This window comes from Micropterus salmoides, unplaced genomic scaffold (assembly GCF_014851395.1).
Source record: "Micropterus salmoides isolate LMB-PRFRI ecotype aquatic unplaced genomic scaffold, ASM1485139v1 Ms_hic_scaffold_7, whole genome shotgun sequence".
Lineage (NCBI taxonomy): Eukaryota > Metazoa > Chordata > Actinopteri > Centrarchiformes > Centrarchidae > Micropterus > Micropterus salmoides.
The window spans coordinates 7,918,138-7,939,609 of record NW_024044459.1 but is presented as its reverse complement, the minus strand read 5'-3'; the positions used below and the strand labels follow the sequence as shown (position 1 = coordinate 7,939,609).

Genomic DNA, 21,472 nt, shown 5'->3' with positions numbered 1-21,472 from the left:
AGTATAAAGTGATGTTGGTTAAACGGTTAAAGTGAATATTGTCTAATCTAGTATGCAAGGGAAGCCAAAGACGGCAGTGACTGTAGCACACTGCCAGTGCTTCACTGAAAATATTTTGTAGTCGTAGACTTTCCTCAGGAAACAGCAATGAGCTGAGTAAAGGAGTTAATCCATGCAAAAACACTTCAACTGCTTCAATTTCCAATAAAAAAATAAGTCACCATGTACAAAAAAGATCTACGAGAGGTCCAGTATTCGATGTGATTAAAGATCTTAAATGCTTGATTGCTGATCTATGAAATATTGCTTTGATTATGAAACTCTTCAACAGTAAAAAAAAACAAACAAAAAAAAAACAGAATAACATTTACTCACTCAAAGTAACAGTTTATTTAATTTTGTCTTCACAACAGCTTCAATAACAGAAGGACAGAAGAGCAGCTGTCTGTCTCTGTAGTCGCTGGTCAGTAAAAAAAGATCAGACAGTCTCCACCAACATTCACTGATCTTTGCGTCTCATATTTTTTTGCATTGAGAGTAAACGTCCGAGTCGATGCAGCAACACTGTCCATCTGAAGAGTTTGTTAAAAACACAACAAACAGGTCAAACAGGTAAGAGTTCAGTTTGTCTCATCTGTAGAACAATAGGCTCCTCCTTTCCCTCTCCCTGAAGGGAGCTTATGATGAAAACAAACTGCATTTCAGACAAAATCTCATCAACATAGTCAACCCACAGACAGAACACTATTTTGGCAGCAAACAATATTTTGAGGCAATGGAGACTGGAACTTTCCTAGCAACTCCAGCCAACTTTGACAACCTCCTTTGGTTACACTTAATTATACCAGTCTGTAGTTCCCTAATCATTTTCCAAGCATGTCTCTTGGAAAGAACTAATTACAAGGAGTGTGTGTATATGTGTATATGTGTATATGTATAGAATAAGTTGTTGATTTCCAGCGAAATTTCCTTAAAAGATTAGCTTAATTTGAAACCAAGTATATATCTATTCATATATTAGAAAATGTATTCTTTAAATATGTTGAGTCTCATCTGACTCAGGGGAAAACACTAAAATTTTGGGCTGTTCCTTTAACAAGTCAGAATCAGCAGACTGGATTGCAGGTAAATCCTCCCAGACTCCACTGCCTCATAAATATCCACCATCAACACCTGTGGACTCAAGAACAATGGCCAAAGTGTGTAAACCTAAAGGTGATGAACTGCAAAAAGGTTTTTGTAAACCAGATGAGGAAACTGCACAGCAGAATCTCACTGATCCAAACTACAGATCTATAAACATACAGGAATGTGAAAGACAATCTCAGCAACGAAGATCAGTTCGGATTAGAAACATTCTGCAGCAACAGAACCAGAAACCGTATTTCTATTAACATAAACATGCATCAAAACAATTACATGATGGATCCAGTTTCTCCCAAAACTGCAAATTAGAGAGCAGAGGCTGCAATCTGTGTTCCTGCTGGGAGTGTTTGCACACCGCCAACAGACAAGAAAACTAAAATAGCAAGTAGGAGATGTTTAGAGGTGAGCCTAAAAGGAATACTATGACATTTTGACTAATTTGCTACCAGCCTCTGTACTCAGGTAGATTAAACACATCTCAGACATGAAACAGATGATGTAAATGAATCTTCTAATCAAACTCTATAGGGTAGAACATTTCCTAAAATGTTAACAGTTTTCTTTTAAAAGGACAGCACTTGCTCCATCCAACACTTTGGAACAAAGAAACATGCCAACCACTTCTGGCCAGATGGGAACCTGATGTGGATATTCCTGCTGGATGATTCCTAGTGAATTTGATGAACCCCTTTACCTTTTCACCATCACCACAATCAGGGAAAGAAATTACTTTTCTTATCTCTTGTCCTGTTTTACGCTGATTAATAGTAAGGTGTAATGAACACTGCAGCCTCTTGGGGCTGCTAGTGAGGCTTTAGTGTGTGTCTTCACCATCAAAAGGTATGCAGTTATAGGGGAGCAAGGATCAATCAACCGTTTAAACTGATCAGTTGATTGTAACTGATCAACATTAATACGGTAGCATTTCTAAACCTAAAATTAATTATATAAAATATATGATCAAATAAAGATCAAAAGCCCTTTCACTCTTATCTGTTTTTCCCCTGTTTTTAATTTTGGGGTAACAGTAAGTGGTGGAACCTAATAAAGTCTCTCCTTAATGATGCCATCGAAGGTTCTGAGACATTGAACGTTTAATACATGAACTTCATTTTAACTGTAGAAGAGTTCATCTGTAAACATGTCATGAGGCATAGCAAACGGCCATGAATAAACATTCTGCACTATGTGTTTGTATATATATATATATATATATATATATATATATATTTCATATTGCCACTGAAATTAAACACTGAATGAGAGCATCAGATTACAGCCTTAATCTTCTAGTTTCAAGCTTTGAGTTTGTCAATGTTCACAGTCTCGTGAAAACTGTAAAAAAAAAAAAAAAAAAAAAAAAATCTCTGTAACAACAACTTTCAATTTCTTTTTCTTTCTCTTAAAGTTCATATGATCAGCCAGTTTGTCAGCCGCTGTAGAAGGTGCATCCTTAAACCCCCCCGGTCTCAAACCCATCACACAACTAACATCTACTTCATGCCAAAAAACTGCATAGATAACCATACAAATAAAAAAAATGTGTGGAATATGATGTGAATTTTTTTTAAATACTACTACATATACAGTGGTTTTAAAAATATTTGTTGTGCTGGTGCACGTTAACCACGTGCATGACTATAACCACGTTTTTTTATTTTCAAATCATAACTGTGTGCATAAACATAAATATTAATACTTCATAAGTTTATCTTTAGTGTAGTTCCGAGTACAGTAGCAGAGTGGCATAGAACCAGAAACCTTTAATCTCAATATTGAAAGATTTTTGTTGTTTTAACAGACCAGTGAACAATGAGAAGGTTCTGTGATTGGACACAAATCAAACTTCATGTGACAAAACTAATAATGTACGAAAAGCGGTGTTGGAGATGTGAGGTTTCTGCAGGACACTCATTAATACACTAATTTCCTTCAGTATGTCAATAAAAACAATTGCTTCAGTATCGTTGAACACACAGGTTCTTCTCTTTCTCTTTGTAGTGACTGCTGTCTCTGAATAACGGCATCAAATAAAATACAGTAACAGAGCTGAGACACTTTCTGTTTTTGTCTTTCAGTCCTTAAACTGAAAAACCCCCAAAACATTAAAGTCAAACATTAGACGCAAAGAACGACAAGTATAAAAACTCCAGTATCACTAACAAAAGAACAGAAGTGAGAGGAAACACTGCTGGTTATCATTTAATCACTGCTCGTGTTTGCTACCTCTCGCTGTAGTCTGTTCGTTATGTGCTCGCTCTGCCCTTTAGTAGGCACTAGATGGTTAAACGTTACTGGTTTTGCTCTTGCCCTTGGCCCCTCCTCCCGGGCTGCCTTTATTCTCTGACTTCCTGCCAGGTGAGTTCTGACAGGTGGACGATTTAGCAGCAGAGCCTGACTGACCACCACTGTTGTTGTTGTGGTTTGTGTTTCCGCTCAGTGTCTCCATGATGGAGCGGAACGCCCCAAACGGCCGCTTGCTTTCAGAACTTCCTGTTGGAGTCCTCTCCTTCCCATGATGCACCTTGATCTGCTCTGCCTCCTGATTAGAGCTCTTGTGGACCTGCTCGTCGAAGGTGACCCTCAGTTTGAGGTTCTGAGAAGTCTTCCTGCGAGACGAGGGTGACTTTAGGGCGCTCTTAGGACTAGTGGCAACTTTCTGGCCGTTGGCGGCGTCGTGGACGTCGACGGAAGCGTCTGCCGTTTTACTGTCTGCGGCTTCGGGGTCGCTGGAGGTGGGGGAGGGGTTGTAACCAACGCTGTCCGCTGACTTTGACCCGCTAAGAGAAAACGCTAGCTTCTTCTCAGCTGTGGAAGAGGAGGAGGTGGGGAGGTGCTTCCTCATCATCAGGTTAAGGTGGTTTGACACTGGCTCCTCCTCTGCGATTGGCAGGTGGGACGGCCTATCAGGTCGCAATGTGTTTGAGGCCGGGGCTACTTGGTTTTTACCTTCCTCTGGTGGATAACCGTCCGAATCTGATTCACTAAGAGAGCGCTGCATGATCTGTTTGAGTCTCGCTAGTTTGAGCTCTCTCCTCTCCACCAGCCCTATCCTACGGGCCCCAGGGGCCCCGGGGCCCTGCCTTTCCCTGGAACACAGTGGGTCTGACGTGTCCTTCCCCAGCAGCTGCCACAGCACTGAGTCTGGACCCACCCCTCCCTGACGAACCAACCACTGACCGTCACCTGGAGTCCCCTCTGCTGTCAACATCATCTCTGGCCACGCCTCCACTGAGGGCTGATGGGAGCTGGAGTCCAGACAGGAAGACAGAAATTATCCTTTACTTTTTAGTACGTTAATGTTGTTTGACTTTTATCATTACTACAACTTTTACTCCTTAGACCAACACACACACTGATGCTCTTCCTACTAATACTACTACTGTACTATATTGGTAATATCAGGGAAACAAAGTTTAACTAATTTCAGCTCTGAAATAAGCTTATCTGCAGTTTAAATTACTGTATTAAACTAAATTATTAAAAACTGCAATAACTGTAATACTGAGTACATCAGAAGTCCCTTTGAACTTCTTGGCCTGCATGTTTTTCACCATCCTCAAAGCCATATAGTTCTTAGGCAAAGCCTACTCGTATCTGAGGCTCTGAGTAAGTTCTTCTCACTGGAGGTTACCGTCACTCCCCAACTCTGCTGGGATGAGACTGGGGTATTCTTGCGAGGAGGGACAACTATCGCTTGTAGAAAAGCTGTATTTCTTTCAGACTCACTCCCTTGACTCACCTAACGCTGCGTTTCGACCAAAGGAACTGCACCCCGGAACTAGGAACCTTTGGAGGAACTCACTGCGTTTCCACCGAAGGGACCAGGGTCTAAATGTAGTTCTAGGGTCTGCTTTGCAGTGAATTTCTGAATGGGCGAGTAGAGGCTACTGGCTTTAAATCAAGCATGTCTGGTGTTTTTCATCAGTCAGGAAGTTTTTACACTGAGGCAAAGTCGGTTTCCTTTTCCAAAACAAGCGGAACAGCTGATTACAGCGGGTAATAAAGCTCGGTAAAAGTCACGTTCCTCCGACACTCAGGCGACAGTGCTGCCAGCTGATCTGCAGCTCTTGTCAGCTGGAAATGTTTTAATAACCTTCCAAACGGCCACAATTTTATTTTTGTGTTGCTTTCTCAGTTTGTTATTAAATGCGTAACGAACTTTATTGAGTCTCTTCATTATACTCCCACACAAAAAAGCTGTTTTTAAGTTTGTCATTATATTCCAGTCAAATCTGATTTATAAATTTTGCTCATGGATAGTGGTTACAAATAATGATGCTGGTGCATCGCTTTGTAAGGTGTATAGGCCTACAGCCTACGTCAGCTGGTTAATTTGCCTAATGTTCAGAGGTCTTAAGACCACAGTGGAAACGCACACAACAATGGGGGGACAAAAATCCGGGGACTTAAAAGTCTTTTGGTGGAAACGCAGCTTATCATAGCTCCTACACTTTGACTTCTCTTTGTCAGTTGATAGCTTGTTTTTATATTGGTATATATGGTCTTGTAGCGGTAACATTTCCATTATAAAATAATACAACTCAAGACTCATGGGAGCCATAGTTGTGGTTGTAAAATACCACTGTAGAGAAAGACTTCCTGAATGTGTAAAGCGTGGGTCCTATATGTGTGTGCTACCTGGGTGATCTGGAGGGTGTCCCCTCTGCCTTGTTGGGGTCCATCAGTCTTTGCATTTGTTTCTGTAGAGCCATCCTCTCTGTTGCCTGTCTGCATGACAAACAGTGCAAACACACACACACACACACACACACACACACACACACACCAGGATTAACTCTGACACTGACACACCTCCACTTGTAGGCTCTGGCTAACCTCAGTCCGAATACTATTAAAAAATACTAAAACATTCAGCTCCAGACAGTAATGTTAACTTTAACACATTTTCTATACAGGTGCTGCTGTGGGATTATACATATTTACACAATACATATTTGGCAGTGCTCTGAGCCCAATACACAATCACTGTATACAGAGGAATGAAGACTTAAAGCCTGAAGAGATGCTACAGGTTGTGCCTTTGTAAACAGCAGCCCTGATTAAAATGGAAGCGCATTTGTTCCATTTGACATGACTGAGATGGACGTCTGAAAAAGCTGCTGAATTATGTCCAATTTAAACATCCTGTATTTGTGGCTGCAGAGCTGTCGCTTAAGTTTGAACTCAGTTGTTCAAGGTAACAGAAGGAGACAAACATGATAAACTCCATTTTCACAACAGTGCTTCTACCAGCACAAACAGTTCTGCTGAACTTGAAATGGTCTCTTCCTCCAGGTGCAGGTGGGAGTTTTAGTCAAATAAGGCTGTGAAAATCAAGCTGTTGTTATTTTGTTTGAAAATGGGTCTGACATTTCAGAACCATGTTTGTTTCGCTAATTATTTTATTATTATTATTATTATTAATTCAGATGGTAATTGGGTGATTCTGCCAAAATGTTGCAAACTAACTTATTTTAAAAACTGTGTAGAAATTACAGAGTAATGCTACAATATGTAAATAAATTTTTTTTATTAAAGTTGAATGACATTAATGCAGGAAAATACGTTTTATGTCTGCATTAATCTATAAATTTACATAACTGATTATCGACAGCTGCTTACATACAGCATAGAGAATGAAAACCTTCTAATTAAATTAAGGCCATTAAAAGGCAGCATGACTGATTTGTTCATCAATCTCCAGTTTAAACAACCAAAATATTTAGAATACTGCTGACGTAGATAGGAACAGTAAGAATAAGAATAGATGAGAAATTACAAAAAAAAAAAAAAACTACACAATCCAATACAGTAACTATACCTGACATTTTAACAGTAAAAGTAAAAATACTCACTCATTGAGCTGTTTGGTGAGTTTAACAACCTGCGAAGCCAATGACATGCAGGTTTCCACGACGACCAGGTATCGAGCGCAGGTGGTGTGTCCCTGCCGCTCTGCACTCTGGGAAGGCCGCTCCCCCTGCTGGTTCTGGACCGTCACGTTGGAGCCGTACTCCACCAGAGTCTGGATACAGAGACTTAAACCATCACTGCTCTGAGATCTGGCTCTTGGCAAGATCGACATGACAGACATGATGATGCTTGTTTCTAGGTCAGGGTTCAAAACAGAAACATCATTATTTCCAGAAGTAGTTGTTGTTAGTACTGCTGCCTCTGCGTAGTCAAAAGCTCTCTCCACAGTACAGATCTAGTTGGCTCTGCTGAGAAAAAGCAGCTATTTTATCTAAAACCGATCATTAACTATCAGTATTTTGATTGCCGGGTCTGGCTAGCCAACAGGAAGCAGACGAGGCTGATAACATCTGTCTCTCCTTCAGCAGGGTGTGCCACCTTCCAGGAATAAAAAAACACTCTGCTTCCACTGTAAAAATAAACTTCAGGTTGTAAAATACATAATAAAATAAATGAATGTTGCCATGACAATTAGGAGCAGAGTAACAGAAGCAGGATGTTCCTGAAAAACACTAAAACTGGGGCGGTTAATGCTGACGTTTACATTGTCCAAATATTGAAATAAAAGTGTGGCTTTAAATCGTGTTCTGTATTACTGAGCTGAGAACTGCTAGAACGCCATCTTTAACGGGGCTCTATTAGCGCTTCATTAGTCTGAACACTCAAGTGGATTTATGTGACAGAGACCCTCCAGGGAATGATTACTTGAGGGGAAGATTTTATCCAGTTTGGTCTTCAACTGGCAACCACACCTGGCTGTGAGAATACAGGAAATAGTGTTACTTTCCAGCAGTACACACCTGTATACAGGTGAGGTGTCCGTACTGAGCTGCTACGTGGACGGCAGTGTTTCCGTTCTGGTCGACTTCGTCCAGAGAGATTGCCTGTTCCTGCATGAACTGAAGCAGCCACAACAAGACCTTCTCCTGGAGAGACATACAGAGAGAGAGGGAAGTCAACAAACCACTCTCCAATCGTCCCCAACACAGACACACACATCTACATATCCGCCCAGCACATTAGACACCTTGAAAGCATAATATGATAGCATTTAATATAATAAATGTCTTTATCACAGACAGATGACCAGTTAACTTTTTTTACAACAGCCCAATTGAACCGCACTAAGCACAAAAATGTAGTTCCTTTCCTTTTAAGGAGGTAAGGAGTGAGTGCACCCACAGACTCAGCTGTTTGGGCTCAGCTCGGTCAGAGTTGTCAGGTCCTCTATCAGTCCAAGCTGGACTGAACTCGGGACTGAACTCGGGACTGAACTCGGGACTGAACTCGGGACTGAACTCGGCTGAACTCGGCAAGTAAACAGACGTCTACTTTTCAAGCGTGTTATATCAAAAGTAGGAAAGGTACTACCACTACTGAGTGTCAATGTCAAATGTTTGATGAACACAAGTGGTGGGAAAACATAGACTCTATAAAGTAGGGATGACACGTTCTACTGCTTGATGCCTTGATATGACACATGCTGTATAAATACATTGATAAAACCTGACAGAACATGACGGAATGCAGCCTTTTCAGATGCACTTTATGACTTTCAGACTTTTGAACATTCTAGTTTGTTGGTAGGTTTGTATTTTTATTAGTTTAGATTGCAGTCCACCTTATCAGCTATGTACAGCATGCTAACCTCGACAACCCAGCTGTAACATCCTTAGCTAGGCTTCTTACATGCTTGCTAATAAGTTTTTTTTGAAGGTGGGTTGACAGCATTGTGTTGGACAGATTTGTGCAGCGTGTTCATGATACTAACCATACAATTCACAGACACGTCCGTTTTCAATGTCTTTGTGAGAGAGAGAGCAAGGGAGTGAGCGAGAGGAGGTGCAGTAATATATGCTCTGCTTTCAAATACGATTTTACCCATTTTAATAAAAAAACAAAACACAACAATCGAAAATCAATATGTGGCAGTCACAAATAAATCAATGTATGGGAAACACTGGTGTGTATGTTACCTGTCCATAGCGGGCAGCGTAGTGGATTAGACTGGGATGCTCTCTGGTACAGCTCAACTCTGCGATGGCCTCTGTCTCACTCACCATCCACCTCACACACTCCAGGTGACCGTTCTGCAAAAAACACACACATCTATTTAACTGCACAGTTAGGCCTCCTAGAAACTCTAAATTAGAGGATACTCCCACCCTTATTCATTGTACATCACTGGCCTCCAGGTATAACCAGCTGGGCCAACTGTGGTGCTTTGCTTTAGTCACGAGCCCGTCACTTTCTTTGTGTACACACACACACACACACACACACACACACACACACGTTTTAGTAAGGACCAGGTGGTTGGAAAAATATCCCGTTAATCTGAGTGAATAAACAAAAGGCTTGTTGATAAGAGCCAATCAGGACCCCGCAGCCAAGCTTGTCTCGAGATAACACACTTCCTGTCTGGCAGCCAATCAAGAGCCTAGTTTCCACAGCAAGGCAGACAAAACAGGAGCTACTCTGCATTTACTGTGTGTATTTTCCTCAGTTTCATTCCAGCGACTCATTTTGAACATCCTGCTGCTGCCAACAGAGCTGATGTAGAAGTTCTATCAGAAATCTTCATCTTAATACTTTATGACCTCACTGCCCAGCTGCCAACAGTCTGCATGTCCTTGTTAGCTTACAGATGTTTTTGTTTTCTTTAAAAAGGACTAATCTTTCCACCTGCAGGTGCAAAATGGAGGAAACTGAGCAGATTTTCTGACATTTTAAGCTGTACAGGAGCAAACATAGCTGCGTTTCCACCAAAGGAACTGTACCCCGGAACTAGGAACCTTTGGAGGAACTCACTGCGTTTCCACCGAAGGGACCAGGGTCTAAATGTAGTTCTAGGGTCTTAATTTTACCCCCCAAAAAGTCCCTTCTCAGGGGGTAGTACTTTACAAAAGTGTGTGGGGGGGGCTTGCCTTGCAGTGAATTTCTGAATGGGCGAGTAGAGGCGACTGGCTTTAACTCTGGCAAATCGGGTGTTTTTCTACTACTGTTCCTCTCTTTTCCAACTTTGTTTGCAAACCAATAAATCACAATCACAGCAGCCAGCATGCAGCGTTGTGTTTACGGCAGGTGATGGAGTTACGCTAAATACTGGGTCCGAAGTTGTTGTTTTAAGTTTTCATCAGTCAGAAAGTTTTTACACTGAGCCGAAGTCCCGATGACACAGGCGACACAGACGTGAGTCTGGCCAGCTGATCTGCAGCTCTTGTCGGCTGGAAATGTTTTAAAAACCTTTTAAACTATCACGATTTTATATTTTTTGTTGATTTCTCTGTGCTGGAGTTATTTTATGAATGTTGATGGCTTTATCCAGTTTGTTATTAAATTTGTAACAATCTTTATCGTGTGTCTCTTCATTATACTCCCACACAAAAAAGCTATTTTTAATGCTCAAGCAAAACCTAAAGTTTTTCATTATATTCCAGTCAAATCTGATGTTCATTTATAAATTTTGCTCATGGATAGTGGTTACAAATAATGATGCTGGTGCATCGCTTTGTAAGGTGTATAGGCCTACAGCCTACGTCAGCTGGTTAATTTGCCTAATGTTCGCAGGTCTTGACAGATGCTCTGAGTGAAGTAGTTGCAGAGGCACCTGTAGATTTAATGTACGTAGAGCAGGAACGTCTACAGGAAATGTAACTTTAACTGGGATTGTCAGTTTAACTTGTCGTTTGTGTAGTTTGAAAAAACTGACAATGATCTGTTTTGCAGTAAACTGTACAAAGTGACCTGAGGTGATCTTTGCAGATTGCAGTTAAATATGTATTTTGTAATCTTCATCAGTAAGTTAATTTTATTAGCTATCTAGTGTAAGCAGTCTAACGTTAGTTATGTAGCAAAAAGAAAGTGATGAGTAGCTAGTAGTTACTAATCATCTTTTATTTTAGAAAACAAACAAAATTTGAATTAACATTCTGTCTGAAGAATGTGCTTGAATTTGAATTAAATTATTTCTGCATCACTAACTGTACTGGCCAGAAGGATTTTAAGACATGCTGTTGATGAAATCAATCAAAGAAAAGTCATCTGCCTAATCAGTAACATTATTCAAGTCCTCACACACACAGACCTTGACTCCCAGACCAGCAGGGGTGAGCTGCTGGTTGTTGCGCTCATTGAGGCCGTCCTCTCCCATCAGAGAGGTGAGATGCTGCAGACAGTCAGCATGACCCTGAGAAGCCGAGATGTGCAGCAGGTTGTTTGCATCCTCATCTCTGATCAGCTCCAGGTTATCTGCTGCCAGGTGAGGCTGCAGGAGGAAGTGAGGTGAGGTGGAGTAGCAAGATAAGGAGTAGAAAGCAGAGGAAGAAGAAACAAAGGAGCAGTAAGAGGTGAGAGAGAAAAGGGAGGAGATAGAAGAGGTGGATACAACATCAGATGTTGTTATTAAATCGCCCGCCTCCTTGTCAGAACTTGGGGTGTAACGGTTTTGAAACCAAGACAGAATCCGTCACATAAAAGTCCACGGTCGCGGTTCCGTGTGGCATGATGACCTCCCACTCACCAGCAAAGAGATCTGTCCCTCTCTGACGATGTTGATGATGTTCTGGTTCTTCTTGGCCTCTTCGTCTACCTCCCCTCCTGCTCCTCCACCTCCTCCAAACCCCCTTGGCCCACCGCTCCCTCCACCTCCTCCTCCTGGTCCAGGAGGCCAGGGCTTGGAGGCGTCCTGCCTGCCCCCGCTGCACCCGGCCATGGGGAACATCAGCGCCGGGCCGGCTGGTGGCTCCACACCCGGCCTCTGGGAATCTGGGTAGACCCGCGCAGACAACAACTTGTCTGGAAGTCATTAATCAAACAAGTCACATCACATATTACATTTACACAACGTTAGGACCACCAAGAAAGAGAATAAGAACAGATGGCAGTATTTTTTAAGTCGTACCAGCATCAGAGAAAGAAGAGAGTGAGGAGGAGCAGCTCAGGAGTCCGGTGGAGAGCAACTCCGACTGGTAGCCTCCTCCAGCTGGGGAGCGGTGTAGGTGATGGAGGTCTGGATCCATCGACTTGGACTTCCTCAGGTCTGACCACTTCACCGGAGACAGAACACAATACTGCGGAAAACACCCGAATTACAACTGTGCGACTTTTCAAAGCAAGTCATAACATTACAGCTGATGATATTTCATTAATAAAGCTCATATTTTTGTTGTTAACAGAAGCCTAAAGCTGATGATACACGGGGCAACTAAGTCTAGCTAATAAGGAGAGCTATGTTAACGTTAGATCCCAGCTGGGTTGTCGAGGCAAGCACGCTGTACGTAACTGGAAGTCAATATCGACTGTCATTCTGTGGGAAACACTGCACTCTTTTGAATAAAAAAGCGCTCTCTCTCGTGCGGCACAGTGGAGTTTGAGTCGGGGTTCTGTGCTCGGGCACGGTTAGCGATCACATTACATGCGTACCGTGCCTGGGCTCACTTGAAGAGGTGGGCTTGGGCATGGTTAAGCATACTGTGCCCGGGCACGGCACGGAGTGATCACACTGGTCAAACAAAACCGGACTTTCAGGGGTTAAATGTGCTCGGGCATGGTACGGATCGCCTAGTGTGAGTACGCCCTAAAAGAAACCTCGTGAACATGTTAACAGGCCCTGTGGCGTTTCCAGAAGTTAGTTAACTTCCTAACTCACACACTTATTCACTGTTACTTACTTAACTTACTGTTTCCTCCAGCTGAATTCAGACAAAACAGAAATCCTGGTCATCGGGTCTCAGCAGATGGCAAATCAAATACTGCCATCTGCTGGTTCCCTAGTAAATCACATTAAGCCTGTGGCAAAGAACCTTGGTGTTTGGTTTGATAGTAATTTATATTTCAAGCAGCACACCACAAAGCTTGTTCAATCATGTTTTTAGACTTAGAAATATAGCAAAAATTCAATCTATGTTAACTTTTAAGGACACCGAGACCATTTTACAGGCCTTCATCTCATCACGCCTGGATTATTGCAACAGCCTTTTCACTTGTTTAACCCAAAAATCTATTGATCGACTCCAGACTGTCCAGAACTCAGCTGCCAGGCTTTTAACCAGAACAAAGAAATATGACCACATTACTCCTATTTTAGCTTCATTACACTGGCTCCCAGTATGTTTTAGAATTGACTTTAAAATTCTATTGATCACTTTTAAAGCTCTTCATGGCCTCTCGCCTTGTTATATTTCTGACCTTTTAGTCCCATACGCACAGCACGTACCTTGAGATCCTCGGGCAGAGGTCTGTTGTCTGTTCCAGAGTCTCGACTGAAAACTAAAGGGGACAGAGCGTTTGCTGTCAGGGCCCCGAGGCTCTGGAACAGCCTGCCCGAGGAAATCAGGTCGGCTGAGTCAGTGAACTCTTTTAAGTCCCTTCTTAAAACATACTTTTATAGGAGAGCCTTTCCCGATCTTACTTGAATTTATTTTATCCCTTTTATTTTATTTTACTTATTTTATATTTATCTTAAATGTGTATTTTGGTCTTTTCAATGTTTTCTTGCTTGTATTGTTGTCTTTGCACTTGTTGAAGCACTTTGTAACTTGTTTTTGAAAAGTGCTCTACAAATAAAGATTATTATATTATTACCAAAACGCATTGTGTGTATCTCCTTGACGTCTAACAAACATGTCAAGAGCATTTCCTTCTTCATTAAACATTTACAAAGCTACATTTCCAAAGTAGATTAAATTCTCCCCAGTTTACTAGCTTACAGTCTTTCTGGCACATAACCGCCACCTGTAAATCAGTGGAATAGTGTGACATCATTGATAAGAATATTTATCGTGTCACTCTGGGTGTGCACACGTCTGCATCCTTTAAAGGGCTTTAAGCACAATTATGTTCTATAAATACTTGGTGCCAAACATAAAAACAAACTTATCTTATTTCTACATGAAAAAAAAAAATCTGACAAAATGATAAAGTTGAACTTGTAAGTAAGCTCAGCCAGACTTCTTCAACCAGTTTAGCTCACACGTCTCACTGTATGCTGCTCCTTTATGGGCAGCATACAGATTATTATAGTATGTGCACTATGGGGCTCATTATCTTCTCTCGTAGATTAGTAAAACCACTGGTCAGGGCTGTGGGCAGTATTCGACTACTTGTGGATGATATGAATTTAGCTAACGTCACCACGTTTACAGCAGGTAATGTGTAAATGACTGTGTATATTTACATTTTTTCATTCATTCAGGTGTGGTGCCACGGCGGGGACTGCAGATTCATAAATGAAAAATATGCAATACTTTGTTTTGAAGTTGATCAATGTTGTGTACCTGAGTCTGTGAGCTGCTGCTGCCCAGGCTCAGAGGCTCATTGTGGGCTAAAGCAGAGCTCTTCAGCCCTCCTCCTCGGCTCCTCTCCAGGGTGCCTCCGCCAAGGTTGCTCCCCGTCACAGAGCGCTTGTCGTGGGGGACACGAGGGAGCGTGGACATTTGCTGACTGGACTTGATATAAGGTACATCCAGGATCTCGTCCATGTCCAGATCGTAGTGCTCCAGCTCCCCGAACAGAGCCTGGGGGTTGTTCCTTCCAACAACACTGCTGCTGGGGGCCTTCGCCTTCCCTCCCGGGACGTCGGAGGAGGTGGAGGCATAGGTCGGCTTGTCAGAGCTGGGGTCATCCTTACTGCCCTCCCCTGGCTCACCCAGCCCCTGGACTTTACCATCAGAGTCAGAGTCGATGGTCTCTGGTTGGTGTTTGAGAGGGGAGACCCTCTTCACCGGCCGGAACTTACTGTGGACCTCAGCGAGCCCTGTAGATTTGATTCCCCCGCCGCTGTGGGAGGAAACGCCACGACTCCAGTTGATGGCTGGAGCTGAAGGAGGAGGTAATATCACATCAGTTGAGTTTAAATAATGTAGTTTAGTTTCACAGAGATTTAAATAGAACTTGTTGAAGTTTAGATGTATAATACTTAGGAGCACATGGTGTTCAGTGTTACTGAGGTCTGCAATCATTTTTAAAACAATTTCACAGAGCGAACACTCTTTTATAGTACTTAGTTACCTGGCCTATCCTCGGCCTGGCCATCACTCCTCCTGGACAACTCTGGGATGCTCTTCAGAGACGTGACAGAGTACTGCAGGACGAGAAAGAAAGAGTGAGAGATAATTCAGAGAAAAGTTTACACAGCAGTTCAGCATCTGTGCAAAGCAGTTATATTTAGATCTTAGTTAATTGCAGTCGCAGTTATGTTGCTCTAAATACAAGCAGACTGTAACATGAAGCAGTCAGGCAGCTGCCGGTGTTGTCCTTGTCGATTTAAACGGGGTGGACAAAATATTAGAATTTCCATCTCCAGCAAAAAGTGAACATTATAACCTTCATGCAGGTAGGGTTTACTGCAGGGCTGGTGCATTAGACTGCGTTAAGTCTAACTAGGTGCATCTACTTAACTGGACACCGAATGTGCATCTACATAAAGGAGGGTGCTCCCTACTTGGATTGTTCTATGTACCGGCTAGTTTTAGATTGTTGTAGCTGTTTGTTGGATAAATGTATGCAGATACTAAGTTGTGTTTGTTAAGTTTTTACAGACTCCACAGGGTGGTGGCTGTAAGCAGAGAACAGGATGTTCAAAGTGCACAGTTAGGCCTCCTAGAAACTCTAAATTAGAGGATACTCCCACCCTTATTCATTGTACATCACTGGCCTCCAGGTATAACCAGCTGGGCCAACTGTGGTGCTTTGCTTTAGTCACGAGCCCGTCACTTTCTTTGTGTACACACACACACACACACACACACACACACACACACACACACACACAGGATTTCGGTTGTTTTCTACCGGCCACAGTTTCGGTAGATGCATGTAAGTATGTATGTAGGTGGCTGTATCAGGTAGGTAGGTGTAGTCAGCAGTTGTGTTGCAGTAGGTAGCTGTTAGGTTGTTTACATCATACTGACCACTGAATCATCAGAGAAGTCGATCTCATCCAGGTCCAGGTATTCAGGAGCCTCCATCTTCACACCACATCATCAGCCTCACCACCAGCTGCAGACAGTAACACGTGTCATATTAGAACCCTGGCATAAACATTATGAAGCCACTTTTCAAAGTTGTGGGAACAATTTACATTTATATACAAAATACATACATAATCTAACTCTCATGTTAGACGGGAAACACTGTTTTCTTTCTTCTGTGTTACAAGTTAAGTTTCGGTCAACACGAATACTTTGGCAACCTTGAATCACTAAAGCCCGAACACCCTTTGTTTGTACTTTCTATGCAGCAGCTTCATATCCACAAATATGAAACAGAAAAAGACTTTTTATGTTGATATGATCAGCAGAAATAAAACACTGGAAGTAGTGTCAGGAAACCGAGAATTGTTGTCTTTCTCTAACAGGGGACAAACTGCAGCTCTGTGAATAAAGAGGAAACTGTGGAAATAACAAATCAGACTTCTATTTTAAGGAGGATTTTTACTCTTACCAACTACTAAAAAGGCAGAAAACGTGTCGTTTGAAGAATCTGATCCAATCCTTTTCTCCTCATTAATATTGGAGGTTTAAAATGCTTTAAAACTGTCTAATGCCCAAACTGCCTGAGCTGCTGTGATCAAAGGCAACAAACAGCAGGATAATCAGGACTAATCAGAGAGCAGATTTAAAGACACAGCACGCAACCTGGACCAACACCAGAGCAAGAACCGAACATTTCTTTAACAAACCAAGTTAAGGATCCTTATCAACTTGCGTTATAAAACAAATATGTCAATGTCTTTTGGGTTTTGGACTGTGAGTCGGACAAGCCAAGACGTCATGTGAAGACATCAGGCTCGGCTCTGGAAAGTTGTGCTGGATTGTTTTCACTATTTTCTGAAAAACAATCCACAGATGAATCGATGAAAATCATTGTTCGTGGCAGCCCTAAGAGGATCACAAGAACCTGCTTTCACTGCAACCACTGCTGCCTACAGTGCCGTCAGACCGCTCACGTCATCAGGTGGTGTACCTACAATAAGATCCAGATGTGTTGAGGGAGATTCTATGAACTGTGTGCACATTGAAAAGCTGGTCGCTGCGTGCGCGTGCATGTGTCTGTTTACTTGTCATGAAACGCACTATATAAATAAAATAGCCTTGCCTTAAAACTACAGCTACATCCACTACTGTACTACTTTTCTTCTTATCCTCTTTACTCCCTTCTACAAAACGGTCTTTTCTGTAGCACCCCTTCCACAGAGAGGTTAGGAGGTCAGCTTTGAGCAGCACAGCTATGCTGATAAAAGGTCCTGTGCCTTGCTAAAAGACACTTAGGCAATAAGAATTTCCCTACAGCAAATCAATGCAGGACCATGGTGTTTCAATAGTGTCAAGAAGTGATCTGAATTGATGAGTTATTTTGGTCAGAGGTGTTGATGGTGATTTTTCAGGCTGTACTGTAGGTGTTTCCCCGTACATCACTCAAAGCGTTTTCTATGTTTTGAAATAAACTAAATTTCCATTCATGATCATGGATATTCAGAAAGCTGCAAACTGTGGAGCTTTCATGTACAAGTCAAGTCGTTTTCAGACTGTGTGGGCGTGACCACAGGACTAAACCGGTCAAAATAAAACCTCTGATTGCAGCTTTGAGAAACAGTTGAGCCTAACATCCTTGATAACAACAGTTTAGGCCTGAAACCCAAAATCAAAAATAAGACAGATTTAAAAGAAGAAGGAGGACGTCTGCTTTCTCTGTTTATGTGAACAGCTGACGAGCCCCAATCCTTCCAGGCACGAGACACGAAAACAACTGGAGAAATGGTGTTATGCAGCAAAGTCAAGAAACAAGGGGAGTGTTCAGCAGGGTTTTTCCTGCATAGAGAAATTTTTGGCGCACCCCAAAGACGTTTTAGCGAGTGCCCAAGGAAAATCCCCAGCGCCAAAATGATCAGGATTGTAGCGTAACCCCCCAAAGGCCCTTTCTGAGCCAGGAAAAACCCTGTTCAGGTGGACATGGGGAAATTAGATTTATATTTCTTCACATTTCCCCCCAGAGGGAAACCATCAAAAAATCCACCTTCCAACAACTCCCGGTCTGTCTGATTTAAATGGTGCACATGGTGTTACAGGGTGCAGCGTCCTGAACTCACAGTGGGGTTGCCAAGTTTGAGCTCTGTCCTAACTCTACTATCTTTTTAAAGAAATTCTTTCTACAGTGAAGCCTGTGTATTATCCAGAGTGAGTTTCTGGAAAGAGATGCTGCCGCTGAATGCAATTTATTTTTATTTTTCAAAGTTGTGAGCAGCACAGGCTTTTCACCTCCACTGCACAGGGGAGAAGACAGAAATCTCAGAGACAAATATGTGAAAGTAATTTCCGAGACTGTTGTTGAAAATTAAATCAAGACAAACCTAAAGCAAACCAGGAAGTCATCAAAATATTCCTTCACATAAGAAGCAGAACGGTGGCCGTTCCAAGCAACAGAGAAAACAGGCGTGTGCCTCATTTCTAACTGAAGTTACAGCCCATTGAGGAAAAGGAAGTAAAAAAGTGATTTATTGATGTGATTTCATTGAAAAACTACATATAGCCCCTTTAACTTTCATGAACTGAAAACACACTGAAAGCATCAAAGTTCTTAAAACGAAAACAAGTTCAGGGCTAGTGAAATGTACACAGTGCAGTGGTTATGATTCACCTCTGTCCTGATTGAGAAGTCGCTGCGGTAGCGAATTGTCAGTCACAAGGTAGCCGCGCCCTAAAACATACCCTGACCCGGAGGTTGCTGCTTGGACCAAATAAACACATAAAACACATCTTTGAATAGAACTCAAAAATTATTATGTTCTCCAAGTCACATCCTGAGCTTCCTCCACCACCTCATCCACCTATAAAGTCATTCAGACTACATGGAAACCTGATTACACACATTAAGACCTGCAGACTGGACGGTGGCCAGTTTAAATCTCATTAGTGTCGGTTACACAGTACTGGGTTCACTCACTTATTTCAGCTGTTACAATTTGAATCCACATTTCTAAGTAAAACTGGCATTAAGGACTGACATTAGACTCAGTGTGTCACAGGACTGAGACCTTATGTTTGGATAGATGGTTAAAGTGTTTTCCAAGGAAAATGTCGTTTTATTTGTACAAAGGTCACACAAGTTTAGAAAGGTGAGCAATAATTCTAAATAATAATTTATTGACTGATAACCTGTATTATAATGGTTTCCTGCAGGGCTGCATCACCTCAGACAAAGACCTCAACTTCACAAAAATTACACTTGATATAAAACATAAACCTTCAGGCACAAAAAGAGCAGATGCGTTTTTTCACACAGTGAATGCCACGTATTTTAGAAGTCATATTGATTAGCCTTAGTCATTTTGGTCGTGATGACTCAGTCTCTGGGTGAATTTCCACCTAGGCCAAACTATTTCCTCCAGGAAAACCTGGATGCGATTCTACTGTTTTATCATTTGACTAAATTATGACACCCGAACTAATAGTTTATGTCAAAGTTAAATGCATTTAAAAACAAAACAAAATTAGATCCTGAAGGTTTTGTTTTGTTGCCTGAAGATGTTGTCTGATGTGAGTCACAATAGTGTCACACAATTTACCGCACTCCACATGTAGTTTGATTACTTTATATTTTATTGGCTGTTAATTTACTACATCATGATATAAATCAAAAATAAATAAATTAATTAATAAATAATCGTGTTAATATTGTGATACTGATTTTAACTACCTCCCCTAGCCTGAGCAGTGAAAGTAATGAAGTGAAGATCATGCACAGAATCTGGGTGCTTTATTAGTTTTAATTGTATATAATTACATAACCATCACAGCCTGCTGTCTCTAATTACTGTCTGGAGCTGTTATTTTGCTGAATATCTACTTATAATTTCTGTCTTAAGGACAAACATGAGGGGAGCGCTACATGCTGTGAAAATACCCGCAGGCTGATGAAAGTAAAACATCATCTGAGACCAACGTGTTTGTGATTCTTGCTTCATTTTTTTTTATAATTAAAAAGATACTTGACACAATACTAACGCTAGTTAGTAAGAATATGTAGAAGACCTCCAGTAGCTAATAAAGCTAAGTAATTTATGTTGTACGAATGGAAACGAGGACTGTGGAGTGAGTTTCGGAGGTCTGTCCGCTTCTTATTCTGGACAAGTTTAATCCGCAGATACCTGCTCGTGAAGCAGCAGGAGGCTAATTAGCTAACGTTAAGCTAGCTCGCTAATCAGCATCCAGGGAAGCTACTGTGGAAGCTAACTGACTAGCCAGGCAGTTGGAAAATTAGGTCAAAACAGAAAGCTCAGGTAAAAACGACTCCCTCCCGGGATAAAGAGCTGTTTCTTCGGGTTAACGGCCAGTTTTTTGATACGGTACCTTGTGGAAGTCAGGCAGCCGAGGAGACCGAGCTGGCTTGAGGGGCTGATACAGCTAGCCGAGCCGCTAGCTGGAGAGATCCTTGGATCCAGCTGTTTTTTTCCCTTCTGTCGCCTCGCTGTCTTGAAAAGCACAAAGACTTTGACATATGGGCAGCACAGAGAGGAGGGAGAGAGAGGAGGGCTCACTCCGAGCACATTTCTCAGCACCACATTCGCGACGAAGGGAAGAACTACACTTTTACTTTTAAAAAGCACCCTGGGTATGTAAAGTGTATGATTATTAAATGACAAAGGCAGTGTTGTAATATAACAAAGTACATTTAGTCAAGTAACGGTCTTTAAGTACACATTTGAGGTACTTGTATTTTCCTTGCTTCTGCTCCAGAACAGTTAGGAAGACAATATTGTACTTTTTTACTTCACTACATTTATTTGATAACAGTAAACTAGCTACTTTACAGATTCAGATTAGTAATGCAAAATATAAATCAACTAATAAATGATGATATATTATTATAAATGAAGCTACCAGCAGCATTTGAAGCCATTAAGACAAAGCTGCAACATCAGAGTGATGAACACATTAATTGAAGGAATCAATAATATCAACTATGATATTATTCATAATAATGAGATAAAATGCCAAACCTTTGATTCTTAAAGTAAAAAAAACAAAACATTTTGAGGTTGAGTCATATAGGCTATAGAAGGCCATTTCATACAGGACAAGAAAATAAAGAAAGACAAGTTATGAACTCTGTAAATATGGATAAAGTGATATGGTAAGTCAAAAATAATGAGATAAAATTACAAGATAAAGTCTAAATGATTTAATTGAATGAACCTTGACTCAACTACTATATTTACAGGTTTTTGTTTGTTTAAGATATATGTTATTGTTGTCAGTGTCTGGTGTGAAAAATATTTGGCAACTGATCACATGCAGTTACCCGCTATAGTTTTATGACAACTGGTTACATTATAGGCTGCTGACACTGA

The 21,472-nt window shown here is 41.5% G+C and overlaps 1 protein-coding gene across 1 annotated transcript; it reads right to left on the bottom strand.

Moving 5' to 3' along the window:
* Positions 1 to 366: 366 nt before the first annotated feature.
* LOC119891858 (synuclein, alpha interacting protein) lies at positions 367 to 20,622 on the bottom strand. The gene is made up of 12 exons (XM_038703804.1): positions 20,472 to 20,622; positions 16,035 to 16,122; positions 15,133 to 15,205; positions 14,400 to 14,941; positions 12,026 to 12,194; positions 11,645 to 11,919; positions 11,210 to 11,389; positions 9,099 to 9,212; positions 7,923 to 8,048; positions 7,005 to 7,174; positions 5,788 to 5,877; positions 367 to 4,394 (listed from the first exon to the last, which is right to left on the bottom strand). The coding sequence occupies exons 2-12, from the start codon at positions 16,089 to 16,091 to the stop codon at positions 3,431 to 3,433; spliced, it is 2,760 nt and encodes a 919-aa protein (XP_038559732.1). The 5' UTR covers positions 16,092 to 16,122; positions 20,472 to 20,622; the 3' UTR covers positions 367 to 3,430.
* Between the last annotated feature and the right edge of the window lie 850 nt (positions 20,623 to 21,472).